At 35.7% G+C, this 16,425-nt stretch overlaps 1 protein-coding gene across 1 annotated transcript; it reads right to left on the bottom strand.

Annotated features, from left to right (window-relative positions):
- Nucleotides 1-2,881: 2,881 nt before the first annotated feature.
- LOC127941627 (uncharacterized) lies at nt 2,882-11,098 on the bottom strand. The gene is made up of 5 exons (XM_052536925.1): nt 11,038-11,098; nt 10,576-10,890; nt 10,179-10,499; nt 9,934-10,020; nt 2,882-2,907 (listed from the first exon to the last, which is right to left on the bottom strand). Exons 1-5 carry the CDS (start codon nt 11,096-11,098, stop codon nt 2,882-2,884), a joined length of 810 nt encoding a protein of 269 aa, XP_052392885.1.
- Between the last annotated feature and the right edge of the window lie 5,327 nt (nt 11,099-16,425).

The following is a 16,425-nucleotide window of genomic DNA, read 5'->3' as shown; positions in this document are numbered from 1 at the left end:
AAAGGTTTTAATTGCTTAAATTATTTTTATTAATTAATAATATGTTGTCATGTTTATTCTTGTAAAAAATACGTGTTTATTCTTTAGGAAAACAAGGGGAAAAATAAGGGACAATCCGAATATTTGTTTTGCTTTACCTATTTATGTAAGCTACAATTATTCAAATAATAATAATAAAATAATGTCATTAAGAAATACCATTGGCCTGAGTAATTTTGACCATTATAGAATTGTGACTTTGAAGATTAGTCATTTAGGTGGTAAAAATACTGTGAAATTAATAATGGCATGGATTTTAGAGCATAACAACTGAAGGTTTATGAAACATTAGCCAATAAAGCATTTTTTTAAACAACGGAAGTTAAAGTTGTGAACTAAAATATTATTTCAACCATACAGCATGTGAATAAATCAAATGCATAATTTTCATAACATTTCATTATTCATAAAATGCATAATGTTTCTGGTGTTTGGATATGTACTTCAATATAATGAGCTCCAAGTTTAAGATTAGTCCTAGACTTCTCTCTCTCTCTAACAGCATTAGCTCAATGATATACGTCTTCTTTCCGTTAGACTTTTCCTGCCTTGCTAAATGTTGGGCTCATGATCAATAAGTTCGCCTCAATGATTTTCGTAAAATAATGATTAATTATTAATTGATGATTTGTTATTATCATTATGGTCTTGTGAAAATAATAATATGGGTTGTGATAAAATTATGAATTCCAAAGAGTAGTGCTGCTCAGTGCAGGCATGTTTCAGTAACACACCGTTCCTCAGAGCCAAAACACAGACCGAATTCAGTTCAGCTGGAGGGGGTTGGGTTTTGGATAGTTATTCATGGCTTGTGGGGTCGAGATAAAGGTGTGAATTGCTCTTTCATATGGATAGTGTCTTTCACTTGCTGAACCGGTTTATATAAGACTGTTGTTTTGGTTATATTCACAGTGCTGGCTCTCTCCCACGAGAGAAATGCAACATTCACACATTACACTATTCCTTTTCGTTTAAAAACATTTCAAGCTTTCTGTAGCTATATTTTTTAATGTACCTATGTGAGACACCACGATATTATGTTAATTAAAAAATTATCATTATCATGAAAAATTAAAGTGATGAGACGGCGCCTCCCTGTCATTAATGCACATTAATAATTTTTGCACAAACACTTGAATATGAGCTTCTTATCGCGAGTAAAATTCATGCCAACAGCCAAAATATTTAGCTTGATCAGAAGGTTGACTGCAAGAGTCGAGCGGGATGTTAAGAGTTAGTCTGTTTCTTTTACTGATTATTTTCGGGTTAAAATATGATTTAAACAGATTCACACTCGATCGCTTTCATAATAATGCGTTCAAACAAATGTAATCTTACAGTCAGTGTTGGGAAAGTTCACTTTCTACATGAACTAGTTCATGGGACACAGATGACAACTCTGGCGTCCGGTGTAGACACAGACAGGGACTGCTCTATTTACAAATAAGTTCTATAATAAAAAAATAAAAAAAATCTAAACCAGCGGCATAACGAGATGGAAATATAAACTACAAAAAAAAATATTAACAGGTCCTCCATCCATGACACTGACTCACTGCTGAGCTGCCAGTTTTAATCTGAACAGCTCTTAAAGCTGAGTGGATGGTTAAATGCATGATGGGCTAGTATTAAATTAATAATCTTGTTGCAGTTATAAATTTGACTGCTAAATGAATGATAAAGAACTATATTAAAACTTTGTTTTGTAAAATTTCTTCGTCATTTTGAATATTGATTTAAAAATCGGTTTAAATCATAATTTTTTTTATTTCTAAAACAAAAAAAAAAAAAAACCTGGGATTTTTTTTTTTTAGGCCATATGATATTACCCTACTTTAAAAGCAAGTAAAGAAGGTTCCCTTTAAAATTACTTTAGTTATCAATTACTAAAGCTTTTTTTTTTACATCGTGTGAATGTTGTTGATTATAATGAGAGAACTTACGTTTAATTGTGAGGACGTTTTATTAATTCTTTAGAGTTTCAAAGATTTAATCGTGCTGGTTTAATTTTATTCGTTTCTTGTTTTAGGCAAATTAGGCCTAAATAATGGGAACGAAATTATACACTGCTTCACATTTAAACATGCAACAATTTCATAATCAGTTTACAGACAAATGTCTTTTTCCCAATAGGTTATGTCAAAATAAAGGGCAGGTAACGAATAAAAAAAATGAATGTTGTTTTATTAAAGGAAAAAATATATTTATATTTAAAATATAAATTAAAATATAGGCATAATATATTAAAATATTGACATTTTGCATATTAATCCATGTAGCCTACCCCCCTAAAATAGGCTACCACTTTTAATACTCAGATGCAAAGTAAACCACAATTTATTTCAAATAATATAATGCATAATTAATATAATATAAATAATACTGCACACCTTTTTAATGTGTCCAATCTAAAATATGGTTTAAATCCATGTAGCTTAGAAAATATAAGCACAGACTCTTTCTCTTTCTTGTTCTAAGAAATGCATATAACTTCATAAATGCCAAACTTTCTTCTGTGAGTATTAAATATATTAAATATTTAAACTATAGTGTTTTTCTTTCATTTTCCGTGACTGAAGCAGTCAAATGTAACACATCAGCGAGGCAAAACTGACGTCTATTTGCGAAAAAGGGCTTGGATGTGCTTGTTTTTTAACTTGTGGTTAAAGCGCCACTCAGTGGTCAAAGGCTGCACATGCACTTCACACCTCTGCGGAGGCGGTAGGAGTGGTGGTAAAAGCGGCATTTTGAATGTCTAGTTAGTGTATGAAGCAGTAAACAGACGCACTGCTGCTTACTGCCGTCTTTTGTCAGGAAACATGAGCGAGTACAAAATATCGTGCTATGCTCTCTGACGTTCAGTAAGAGCTGCCAAACACCAATACAGGGAATGAATAGAGCCTAATTTTCAGATCAATGACTCCAGAAACATGTGGCAGGGACTAAGGACCATCTGTGTGTTTGGAAATAAATCCTCTGCAGAGGTGAAAGGAGATCCGTAGCTGGCTGATGAGCTAAACTCTTTCTACGGCCACTTTGAAAACAAGTCTACCGTGAGTCTACCGATCAGCGCATCACAAAGCGGCATTCAGGGCAGAGATAAGCATGCGAACACTGCGGACGAGGTTTGGAGGATCGTCCGGTTGCCCCTCACATCAATAGTCATGAAGGTCTTTGTTAAAAACTACATCTGCTCTTCCATCCTGAAAACTTTGGACCCTCTTCAGTTTGCTTATTGACCTTAACAGATCCACTGATAATGCCATCTCTCACAATACTATAGTCCCCATAAAGCTAGCTTCTAATCTCACAGACCTCGGCCTGAATTCTTCACTCTGCAACTGGATTCAAGACTTCCTCACCGGCAGACCTCAAGTGGTGAAAGTAGGCCAGTTCACCTTTAACTCCATCACCCTGAACGTAGGAGCCCCACAGGTCTGTGTCAGGAGTCCCCTACTCTACTCTCTCTACACACATGACTGCTTGTCTTCCCACATCTATTATCAAATTTGCTGATGATACTTTGGTTCTGTGCCTCATTCACAACAATAATGAGACCGCATACTTGGATGAGTTAGAGAGACTCACATCATGGTGCCAGTACAACTGTCTTTCTCTGGATGTGAGCAAAACTAAAGAGCTAGTTGTTTACTTCAGAAAGATACGGTAGCATACGGTAGGTAGCCCTATACTCCTCTCATGATCAGCAGGACCCCTGTGGAGAGGGTGAGCAGCTTCAAGTAACTTGTGCCGCGTTTCCACCAAAATTATCAGAAACTTTTTTCCCCAGGAACCCCCCCCCCCCCTTTATTTTCATTTTAACATATATATAATTGGAATACAGAACAAAGATAACCTGTTGCAGAATTACCCCGAAAGTTCCGTAACTTTGAAAAAGTACCCCCTCGCCAGCAGGGACTTTCTGAGGGTAATTTTTTTTTTACCCGGAACTTTATTTAGTTCCTGGTTCCTGTGGTGGAAACACACCAAGTACCAGGCCAAAGTCCCTAGTTCCTGGGTAAAGTTCCTCTGGTGGAAACGTGGCATTGGTTTAAACATCTCAGAGGACCTGACTTGGACTACCTACATTCAAGCACCGCATAATAAAGCCAGGCAAAGACTATACAATCTGCAACAGCTGAGGAAATTCAGGGTCTCTCCAGCAATCCTAAAAACCTTCTATTCAGGGGCCCTAGAAAGTGTATTGGCAATGTGGTATGGGAACAGATCCAGTCAAGACTGCAAAGCCCTACAGAGAGTAGTGCGCTTAGCTGAGCACATCTCAGGGTCTGCTCTCCCCTCTCTGCAGGACATCTACCTCAAATGCTGCAAAAGCAGAGCTGATAAAATTATCAAGGACTCCATCCACCCCAGTAACTATCTTTTCACTTTGCTGTCATCTGTTAAGCACTTCCGTAGCCTGACGGCAAAACCCGAGAGACTTCTTTCCCCGGGCCATCAGGCTCCTAAACTCAAACCAGCCTCTTAACATCTACATGACTTCACTTAATATTGACTTGATCAGAAAGACATTCATAATACTCTGCTACACATTGACATACTGACCGTGTCAACCTGTTTGCAGGTATCTTAATATTTAACTACAGTGTACTCTAATGCACATTATTTTCTATTCTATATTTTAATTATACAGTAAACATGTTTTATATTTTATTATTATATTATTATTGTTTACTTTTATTTAATTATTTCATAGCTATATTTATGTATATTTTCATCGGTGTTGTATTCTTTAATAATCGCACTGTCCATGGAGCGGACCTGACTCATATTTCACTTCTGGTTATATATGTTCTATGTAAATGTGTATGTGACGAATAAAAATCTTGTATTTTGTTATGGACTTCTAGCAACATATTAAAAATTGTCAGCAAGTGCTAAATACACTGGTAACATTCTAGAAGCATGCTAAAACATTCTAGCAACACTTAGCTAAGTGTAAAAGCATGCTATTAATGCAGTGAAATAGAACATTTGTGTAACTCGTGCATAGAATGTTCAATCTGCTTCAAACATCTAAAGATATCTACATACTCATATTTCGTTTTAGTTATAGTGCCACCTACTGGCAACAAGAAGTGACATGTTTTAAACAGTACGATTAACAACACAAAATATGCCATTGTGTGCTAAACATAGAAATAGAAATATTCTCAAACATGCTTGCAACACTAAGTGCTAAAGGATGCTATTAATACTATGAAACGGAGTTGTTGTAACTCATGCATACAATGCTCAAACTGTCTCAAGCATCACAAGTATTATAGGAGTCTAGCCCTGAACACATTCAATTAAATTATAGCACCACCTGCTGGCAACAGGAAATATATTGTTTCACCCTAACGTAATCATGCAATGTCTGATCTGCCCATGTTTGGTAAGAGTCCTGGCATGAACTCACCCTAAGGCCAATATTGATTTATAGTCATAGGGGCACCTGCTTGCAACAGGAAACAACAGGAAATTCCTTGTTTTACACTAACCTTAAATATGCAATGTCTGATCTGCCCCTAACTACACATGTTTGATAAGAGTCCTTGCCTGAAGACATTTACATGCCAATAATTTTCCTGTTGGCAGCAGGAAATGTGGCACAAATATTTACCATTTTATAAGCATATGGTCCAACGTTTGCTGTTCTCCTATGACCCCGGTGGTGATGGTGAGCCCGGGTGCGAGGGCCTTTTCTTCGTTGCTTGCACTTTTAATCAGATTTACTTCAGTATATTCAGAATGATAAGCATATACTTTGATTTATAAGTTTAGATCCAGATTTACTGCTGTATGTTCAGATTTATAACTTTATGTTCAGATTTAGGTCTATATATTCAGATGTACTTCTGAATATTCAGACTTATAAGCATATATTCAGATTTACATTTATTTATTCAGATTTATAAGTAAATATTCAGATTTACTTCTATATATTTACTTATTTAACTTACAAGCATATATTTATTAGGGCTTGCATAGCCTAGTCGAGTGATTACTTCAACCACTAGTAGGTGCTGTCGGAAGTAATCAACTACTCGAGCATGCATTAACCATAATGCATGCAATGAGATTGCAAGTACAACATGAATGTTTGGATTACAATATTGCATGTAGCAGTTAACTTCTATGACTGTATCTATGTTGCATGTAAAATTAAAATATGTAATGTAATAATTAGGGGTGTGCTCAAAGGAGAATAGCCTGCTTTATTCAGAATGGCACAGATAATGCCTTCAAAAACAAATAATGGACAAGGAATAATTCTGCCTGAATATTCGGATGAGGCTTCCCGTGTTTGCTAGATAACAGGTGAGCCAGGAGATCAGCTCAATATTATACAGAGACCTCTAAAGTCATGAGTGTGAAGTGAATGAATGTAAACTTGCACAAATCAAACACTGCATTGCTGTTGTTTCTCCATGCAGCTCTCAGAAATCAGAGCTTGGCAAGATTAATATCTATAATAATACATCACACACGTTATATTATTTGTATATATATAAAAGGCAACGATTTAAAGCTTAGGTAACAATGTGATATGAATGAATGGAATAAGCACAGCGCTCTCACCAATCAAACAGCCGCGTTGCGCATCTGAGTCTCTCAAAAACCAAACCAGTTCTCTCTCTATACATTCAGATTTACTTCTATATATTCAGATTTATAAATATATATTGAAACATCGATACCCACAATAAATTAAGACAATAAACCAAATCTTATAACAAATCCCTATTTCTTTTAGATATTCCACAACCGCTTTCTGTGCATCCTCTTCCCCTTCTCCTGTTGTTCCTAATATATCCTTGAGGGTCCATTTTCATCCAGCCTGATGAATCTTTTGCCATAGACTAGTTCTCTCTTCCAAATATTTTATACAATATAACAGCATGTTTTACGATTTCTTTGTGATTTTACATTCTATATATTCGCGACAGCAGACTAACGAAAAACAAGAGTAAAAATACAAAGGATAACAAGGAACAGGTGAGGCTAATAAATCAGCAAGACAAAAAAACAGGGTAACTATGGAGATAAACAAGACAGAAATGGATCAAGGACAAAAGGAAATAAACACAGGAAGTGAAACAGCAGAACAAAAAGGAACAGAGAATATTCTTCAACATTAGAGTCCCTGAAATGAAACCGGGGAAATGAGACTGAGGTTGTAATACTCATGATTGCTGTTTTCAAAGATGCATTGATGCAAAAAGCACTACACAGCAGCTGAACTAATAAAAGAAGAAAAGTTAATTGAAATGAGAAAACATAAAAGGTAATTTGTTTGTAGTATTTCTGCAAATGATGAATCATCACAGTGTTAATTCCGTTAACTAAATATTTTCGTCATTATTTTCGTCACGAATATATTTTTGCAGACGAAAACGAAACGAAAACTAAAATAGAAGGCACTGATGGAGACTAAAACTATGACTAAATTGATTGACATTATCGTCAACGAATAAAGGACGAGACGAAAATAGACTGTGACGAAAATCAAATCAGCAGACGGGAGAGATGCGAGGAATGAGCAAAATAACCTGCAAAACAGAACAGACTGCATTAGAGAAGAGAACCAATCAGAGCCTGACTTATTGAGACGTGAAGCGAAGGTTTTCAGTTTTTATGAGCTCCCGGGAAGTCGGCATTCGAAGAGGTGAAGGGACTTTAAGCAACAGCCTCTGGTGGAACGGCAACGCCATTCTGGCGTTGTATTGCGCCTGCGCGAATTTAACTGCTACTTTGTGACGTTCTAATTTAACGGTCTACTACGGGAGAACAGCTGATTTGCCGGAGTCGCTACAACGTGAGAGGTTAGGTAAATAAATGTTATGTTTTTAGACTTATTTACATCATACAATATTAAAAACTCCTCTTCTGACAAAAGATTGTCATTTAACGCCAAAAGCAATCCTTCTCTTGCTTTTTTAAATTATAGATTTTTTTGGATCTCAATAAATGAATTAATGCTGCGTTGCGCTGTTCTGTTTTACCGTTGCTTAGTGACTTTTACGTTCTTGGCTACAGCGGTGTGACGGCAAACTTCCGGTCGCTGTAGCCGTTCCATTCGCAGCTGTTGCTTAAAGTCCCTACTGTCTAAAAGAGCGACAAAATGTCCACAGCTCACTTCACGTTTGACGACGAACAAAACAAAACAAAGTGTAAAGCACGCGGAGCGCTCATTCGTGGCAAGAACACAACCAATTTGAAAAGACATTTACAGACGAGCCACCCGGACATTTTCTCAAATGTAATTTCACAACGATGTTCTTTTGTTTATCGAGCTAAGCAAAATTGGAATAGTGCAGTGCGTAGATGTTGTAGCATTAAATATTACGAACTGAAAAGTACTGTAAAATAGCCCCTTCTTCAAATTAGATGCGAGCACAATACTAATACGTAATATCCTGATAAATACATTTGATTAATACTAATGTTTAGTATATTTTATAATGTTCTACTTGTTGACAATATCACAAATATTTCTATATTAGTCATGTGAAACATGAATGTTCACATCCTATCATTATACATACAAATCTAGCAATATTGTAGTATTTAAAACATACAATATTGCTAGACAAATGAATACCTTATAAAATCTTGTTACTTTTTTTATCCACCTAGCTGCCAACTTATTAAATATTTACTTTAAATGTATGCACTTATTGTTCAGCTCAGCTGTAAGCTTTAAGGTCCTGGACCTAACTTTATTTTTCTTTTATTGATGGTCAATTGGCAGCTAGTTATTGTTTACATTATCATGACAGTGTTTGTTGCTGCATAAAAGCTTTTGAATCGAAATAAAGACACAGTTGTGTTGAAATAAAGTTGAATTTGTGTTTTATATATTTTGGTTAAGTTTGTTTCCTATACCAGCTGTAAAAAATTGTCTAGTAAATCTGTTATTGATTTTAGTCTTATTTTAGTCGACTAAAATACCAAGCAATTTTAGTCGACTAAAATAAGACTAAAATTAAAACAAATCAGATGACTAAAACTTGACTAAAACTAAAAAGAATTATAGTCAAAAGACTAAAACTAAATTAAAATGTCGTGTCAAAATTAACACTGAATCATCATCAAACAGACTATTGCATATGAATTTAATAGTGATGTCAAGACTTTCTTACAGTGTTGAGATGGTTGACTGCATTTTTACACTTTCATAACTACAATCATCAATTATTTATAGCCTTTCTAGTGTTTTCAGAGCTGTGATTTCACTTTTTAGGTTTGGAAACATCTGAGTAATTTGACCACAATAGATCAGTGATCATATCTGAACCAGATTAAACTGATGATTCTGTGAAATCACATTTCCTCTTCCCTTTTTTGAGTGGTTTGCTGTGTGCATTAAACTCTGTCTCTTCAGTTAAAAAAAGGAATACGTTCAGTCTCTTTAATAAACATATTTTAACAGTTTTAATTACATCATCTTGCTTTTGTAACATTCAAGTATTCAATTTTATTTTATGTTTCTATCAAATTTAAATGATAGTATTTCTTTTTAAACTGGTTGTTCATAAGCCTCACTGATCTGAGCTTATATTTGTCAAAAAAGAGCATCCACCAGAAATGACTGACTGAGATTGAAAATAAGAGAAACATTTAGTATTAAGGATCATGTTCACATGTGCATGTGTGCTTGCAAATATAAAAAGCCTCGGACTTGTGCACACACAAACATACACACACAATTATGAGTACACACAAAACCGAGTAATTAGAGTTAATTTGCACACAGTTGTTGATCCCCTGTACCCCATCTCTTAATGTCTTCAAAGAGCAATCAATTATATCTTGAGACTGATTTAAGAAAACTGTATCTGCGAGCCACCGCAAAACACTGATTTGAGAAAGACAGTGATGCTGTACCTTTAGTTAGGTGTGTGTTTGTAGTTAAGGGATACTGAGAGTTTGTAATGTGGACTGGAATCACTGCTGTCGTTGAATCAGCTTGAGTTGGAAAAGACGAATGTTAGTTCAGGTGATTTATACTGTAGATTATGACAATAATATCTTAATTAGTTAACTTACAAAATAACTTAGCATTATCTATCATTATATTAGCACATCTAACAGAAACTTTTCATAACTGATTAATGAGCTTGTTTTCTCACCTGATCTCTTGACAGTGTGTGTGACTGAGGCCTTGACTTGATCTCTCTGAGTAACTTCACATCTCCACTCTCTGTTGTGATCGTCATTCAGGAGTGTTGTAGTCAGAGAGATGATACAGTGATCTGATGAGGATGATCTCTGATATCTGGAGTCTGATATATTCAGTTTAACACCAGCCTGATTCACCCAGAACAGATTAATCCACTCAGAACTCATCCAATCATCACAAGAGACTCCAGCAAATGAATACAGTTGACAGAAGAGAGTCACAGAGAGACCTGCACTGATCCCAGTCTGTGAGGATGAGGTTGATGAAGAGACTGAAACACAAAAAAATCATGGAAGTTTAAAATAAGTATTTCCCCTTTTAAACTGATCACAAGATTGTAAAATTACCATGAAGAACATGTAGAAAAAAATGAGCATCTGTTCCTTGTTGTGTCTCATTCACATATTGTCTGCAGCTGTAAGATCCATAATCTTCTTTTGAGATTTTGTTGATGTTCAGAGAGCAGTCAGACCCCAGACTCAGTCTCTCATGTCTCTCGATTTGTTTCATAAATACCCCTCTAGCAATCAGCTCAACTGCTGCTGAATGTCTGTTATAGTTCCATGTAGTTGAGTTGCAGTCAGGAAGAGCATTATTACAGGGCAGACGGACATCTTCACCAGAACTGATGAACACATGAGTCTCATTCACTCCACTGGTACCTGAAACACAACAACATTTGAATAAAAGATATGTTATTTATTAATAAATGAAAACATAATACTTAACAACATAAAAGAAAATGATTCAAATCATAGTCTTTTTTCTCACTTAATCCACACACTGTCCAGAATAAACTGTTTCTTTACCAGTGAGAAGTGAAGAAAGAACGATCAATATCAGAAGACACAAATTACACTTATGAACCATTGTCTCTTTCTCCAAGTCTTTCTCATCATTATTTGCTCACTACTCTCTTTAAATACTATTATCCCCTCCTGAGGTTGTGAACTTCCTCTGATCTAACAAACTGGGCGTTTCAATTCTGCTTAATTTAGTACATACTGACACAATGTCAGTGCATGATGGAGTGCACATTTCACTTGTAAATTTTCATTCACATTCAAGTAGATATCACTTCTAATATATTTCAATATATATAATATATTTAAAAAAAAAATTATGTAAGTTGCAGTACACTTACACTGTAATAGGAACAGTCCCTCAAGAGCAACCAATATAAGCTTCAGTAATTGTAACACTATGGTAACTTTCATTTATAAATAATTAACAAATATTATATAATGCTTAAAGGGTTAGTTCAACCAAAAATCAAAATGATGTCATAAATAACTCACCCTAATCTCGTTCCAAACCTGTAAGACCTCCATTCATCTTCAGAACACAGTTTAAGATATTTTAGATTTAGTCTGAGAGCTCTCTGTCCCCCAATTGAAAACCTATGTGCGGTATTGTCACGTTCGGTGATACAGGAAACGAGGAGAGATCCAAGTGCAGGTATGATGTTTATTTAAGGGAAAATTCTAAGGGGTAAACAGTCCAGGCAGGGTCAAAACCAGAATATCCAAACAACATGAAAACAGATAAGAACTCACGGCAAGGGCAAGACTACGGATAGCATGAAACATTAGACAAGGACCCCGTGACACATACTCAGACAGACCGGGTATAAATACACAGAAGGTAATGAGGGAACTGGAGACAGGTGGGGAATAATCAATCAACTCCAACAAGGAGGAAGTTGACCAAATAAGGGAACAGACAGTTAATAAAGTGCCAGACACCGTGGGAAAGGAGGACACCTAGTGGAAACCCAGGGAACACAATCCAGACACTGTGACAGGTATACTGTCCATGTCCAGAAAGGTAAGAAAAACATCAAAGTAGTCCATGTGACATCAGTCAGTTAGAATTTTTTGAAGCATCGAAAATACATTTTGGTCCAAAAATATCAAAAACTATGACTTTATAATAATAATAATAATAATAGATTTTATTTATAATGCACTTTTCATTGGGGGAATCTCAAAGTGCTACAATAAAATAACAAGATCATAAACATCACAGATTACTAAAACATGACAGCTCAGCAATTATATGCTTTCCTAAATAAAAAAGTCTTTAGGTTTGCTTTAAAAGTGTCCAGTCTCTGTGTGACTCGCAACTGGACAGGAAGATGGTTCCAAAGCTGTGGGGCTGCAGAGCAAAAAGCTCGACCCCCCATAGTACAAAGCTTGGTGAAAGGAACTTGAAGGAGCATGCTTCCTGATGATCTGAGGGTACGATTTGAAAGTTGCAAATTGATCAAATCTTTGAGATATGATGGTGCCTGGCCAAAAATACATTTGTGAGTTAACAAAATGATTTTGTATTCAATCCGGGTAGAAACAGGGAGCCAATGGAGTGATATGTACAAATTTCCTTACTTTCATTAGGATTCTAGCCGCGCTGTTTTGGATGTACTGCAACTTTTGTATGTCCTTAGCAGGAATCCCAACAAAAAGTCCATTATTCAGCATCAGAGTTGATGATGTTGAGGACTTCGGTGTAAGAAGTCCGCGTTAGTGCTGGCCGTGTCTGCATCGAGATTGCTCATAAGGAAAGTATAACACAGGCTTAACAATCGCAACTTCATTGTGCTGTTACTACATCGAGCCGAATTTCACAAAATTGTTCAGCTCCCGACAGAATCAGATGTAGTAGAATAATTTATTTCAATGAATCTAATCGATAATCGATATCATAATATTTAGGCTACAATATTATAAATCAGGTTGGTTTGTATTGGTGACGTAATGTGCGTGTGGCCCGCGAGACTTGTACTTCAATCATTTTCCTCCACAAAAACACGTAGTCCTCACATAATCTTGATGAGTAAATGTTTTTCAAATAATAACTAAATATTAATTGAGTCTTAAATGCATAATATAGACAGAGTAGGCTATATAAGCTAATGTTGGCATTATTCTTTAATTAGCTATGTCAGCTGTTATGGCGAAGCAAATCTTAAATCTTAATCTTAATTAAAAAAAATTCTTAATTAATTTTTCAAAGAAAGACTTGTTTTTATCGGTGCATTGGCCTATTTATATGCTAAATGATTCTATACCTAGGGCTATTTATAGAGTGCTGAGATGTTACGATGTTACAGAGGACTTATTTTATTTCTTTGTTCAAACTTCCAAGTTGCCTAATACGTTAGTCATGTATAAATTATGTTAAAACATGTATAAATTACTCATTCTTGACAAAAGGCAAAAGAGCTGCGTGTGTGCGTACATTTGAATAATGTCGGGCCGTAATCTCGAATCTCCCTTTTGTGTCCAAGATACTAGAAAAGGTGGTATCCTCACAATTATATTCCTTCTTAAAGAAAAATGGTATATGTGAGGATTTCCAGTCAGGATTTAGACCGTATCATAGTACTGAGACTGCTCTCCTTAGAGTTACAAATGATCTGCTTTTATCATCTGATCGTGGTTGTATCTCTCTATTAGTTTTATTGGATCTTAGTGCTGCGTTTGACACAATTGACCACGACATTCTTTTGCATAGACTTGAACACTTTGTTGGCTTTAATGGAAGTGCATTAGCATGGTTTAAATCGTACTTACTGTATATGACTGCCATCAGTTCATAGCAGTGAATGAAGATGTATCATATCGATCACAAGTGCAGTATGGAGTACCTCAAGTCTAAGTACTAGGACCGCTACTCTTCACACTTTGTATGTTACCCTTGGGAGATATCATCAGGAAACATGGTGTTAGCTTTCACTGTTATGCTAATGATACTCAGCTCTATATTTCTTCGGGGCCTGGTGAAACACACCAATTTGAAAAACTAATGGAATGCATAGTCGATATAAAAACTGGATGTCGAGTAATTTCTTACTGCTAAATTCTGAAAAAAAAAACAGAGGTGTTAATTATAGGTAGAGTTGGGTCCGAGTCCACCTTTGTCGAGTACGAGTCAAGACCAAGTCCACAAACATCGAGTCCAAGTCCGAGTCCGAGTCCAAAAGGGGCCGAGTTGGACTCAAGTCCGAGTTCTTAAAGGCAGAGTCCGAGTCGAGTCTGCCCGAGTCCAGAAAGTAATTAAATTAAAAAAGATTATAAATTGGTATTGTACATTTTTACATTCTATTAATATTTTAACCTTTCAACCCATTAAACCAATGGCAATATAAAAATGTAATAAAAAAATACCACTGTTACATCTAGTCATTGCCATTGAACATTTTTATTTTATGTCAACAGAACTAGTTTCCTATCAAAAAAGTTTTCAAAGGTTTTATTGTATTACAAGTGCATGAAAATACAAATAAACCTATTTTATTATTGTATCACACTATATTGTCCTCCAGTTAAAGATGACATTTCAGTTATTTAATGCCTCTCCCCCACATTTGACAGAGGTAAAGTGCAGCCAATGAGGAGATCCTTAATGATGACATTATGAATTTCTTGTCGTCTTGGAGAACTTGCATCATAAAGTTGCATTGCTTGTTTGGTCAGTTCTGGTCTTGCAAATCCTGCAATGCTGAGCTGTGCAGCATCTGTTGGTTGCTGCTGCTGTCTCTGGTAGTCGGTTGCATCGGTTTTCGGATCTCCAGTACACTGAACTGAAAACCGTTTCTTTCGGAGGAGTCCGATTTGAGAACCGATGAACTGATGATACTGCGCATGCGTGTAATTTTTCAAGTACTTTGTTAAACATCGGAAAGTGTGATAAAACTATAAAAAAAATATGTGTATATATATATATATATATATATATATATATATATATATATATATATATTATATATATATATATATATATATATATATATATATATATATATATATATATATATATTATATATATATATATATATATATATATATATATATATATATATATATATATATATATATATATATATATATATATATAAGTTTTTTTTTTAAGATAGGGGCTACATGTTTCTAATCTGTATATTGTAGATTATTTATGGGCCAAAGGGGTTTTCAGGGAAGTTGGACAATAATTAAGACTCTAAAGACTCCATGTTTAATATGAATAAGGGATGATTTATGAAATATCTGTACTGTATTTATAGTTAATGATGACAGATTCACAAACTGAGTTTGTAGTAAACAGAACATGAACACGAGTAGAGCAGCTGATGATACTGAACTGCAGCATGTGCCGGTGTCCATTTTATCCTACCCTGTCAGATTTTCCTACCCGGGTTTTGAGCGATTCTCGTTCTCGAGTCAAGAACCGGTTGTATCAGTTTTCAGATCATCAGTAAACTGAACCGAAAACCGTTTCTTTCGGACGCGTCCGATTCGAGAACCGAGGAGCTGATGATACTGCGCATTCGTGATTCAGCATGAAGCCGAATGACTCACAGCGCGTCTGAACCGAACTGATTCTTTTGGTGATTGATTTTGAACTGATTTTGTGCTAATGTAATGAGTGCGGGTAAACCGAAGGCTTGAATGAAGAGCAATCTGACGAAACGTAAGTTCATTTAATAACAAATATATCGCAATGGATTATGTACTGTTTTTCAACCAGTTTATTGAATCAAACCGTCCGAAAGAACCCGTTCGCGCAAAAGAATCGAACTTCCCATCACTAATCCACATTGATATGCAGTGAGTGGTGCGTGTGTTTCGTCTGCAAGCATGAGACTTCTGCCTGCCGGTGTGGTGCAGTAAAATGACAGAAGGGGAGACATTCATTAATTTATCATTTCAATTTTATGCTGGTTTTATTGTTACACATGACGTGGACTCGACTGTACTCTGAATATTTTCCGAGTCCAAAATGTTCAAGTCCGTGTCAAGTCCGAGTACAAATTCACCTGAGTGTGTGACAAGTCCGAGTTCATTCAAAATTGGACTCGAGTCCGGACTCGAGTCCGAGTCCAAGTTTGAGTACCCCAACTCTAATTATAGGGCCTGCTTGTAATAACCTAGAACACTGTCTAAGACTTGATGGCTGCTCTGTCAATTCTTCGTCATCAGTTAGGAACCTAGGTGTGCTATTTGATCACAAACTTTCCTTAGAAAGCCACGTTTCTAGCGTTTGTAAAACTGCATTTTTTCATTTCAAAAATATATTTAAATTACGGCCTATGCTCTCAATGTCAAATGCAGAAATGTTAATCCATGCATTTATGACCTCAAGGTTAGATTATTGTAATGCTTTATTGGGTGGTTGTTCTGCACGCTTGGTAAACA

This window comes from Carassius gibelio, chromosome A21 (assembly GCF_023724105.1).
Source record: "Carassius gibelio isolate Cgi1373 ecotype wild population from Czech Republic chromosome A21, carGib1.2-hapl.c, whole genome shotgun sequence".
In the NCBI taxonomy this organism is placed as follows: domain Eukaryota; kingdom Metazoa; phylum Chordata; class Actinopteri; order Cypriniformes; family Cyprinidae; genus Carassius; species Carassius gibelio.
Note: the sequence above shows the minus strand (reverse complement) of the source record. Positions and strands in the feature narration are given on the sequence as shown.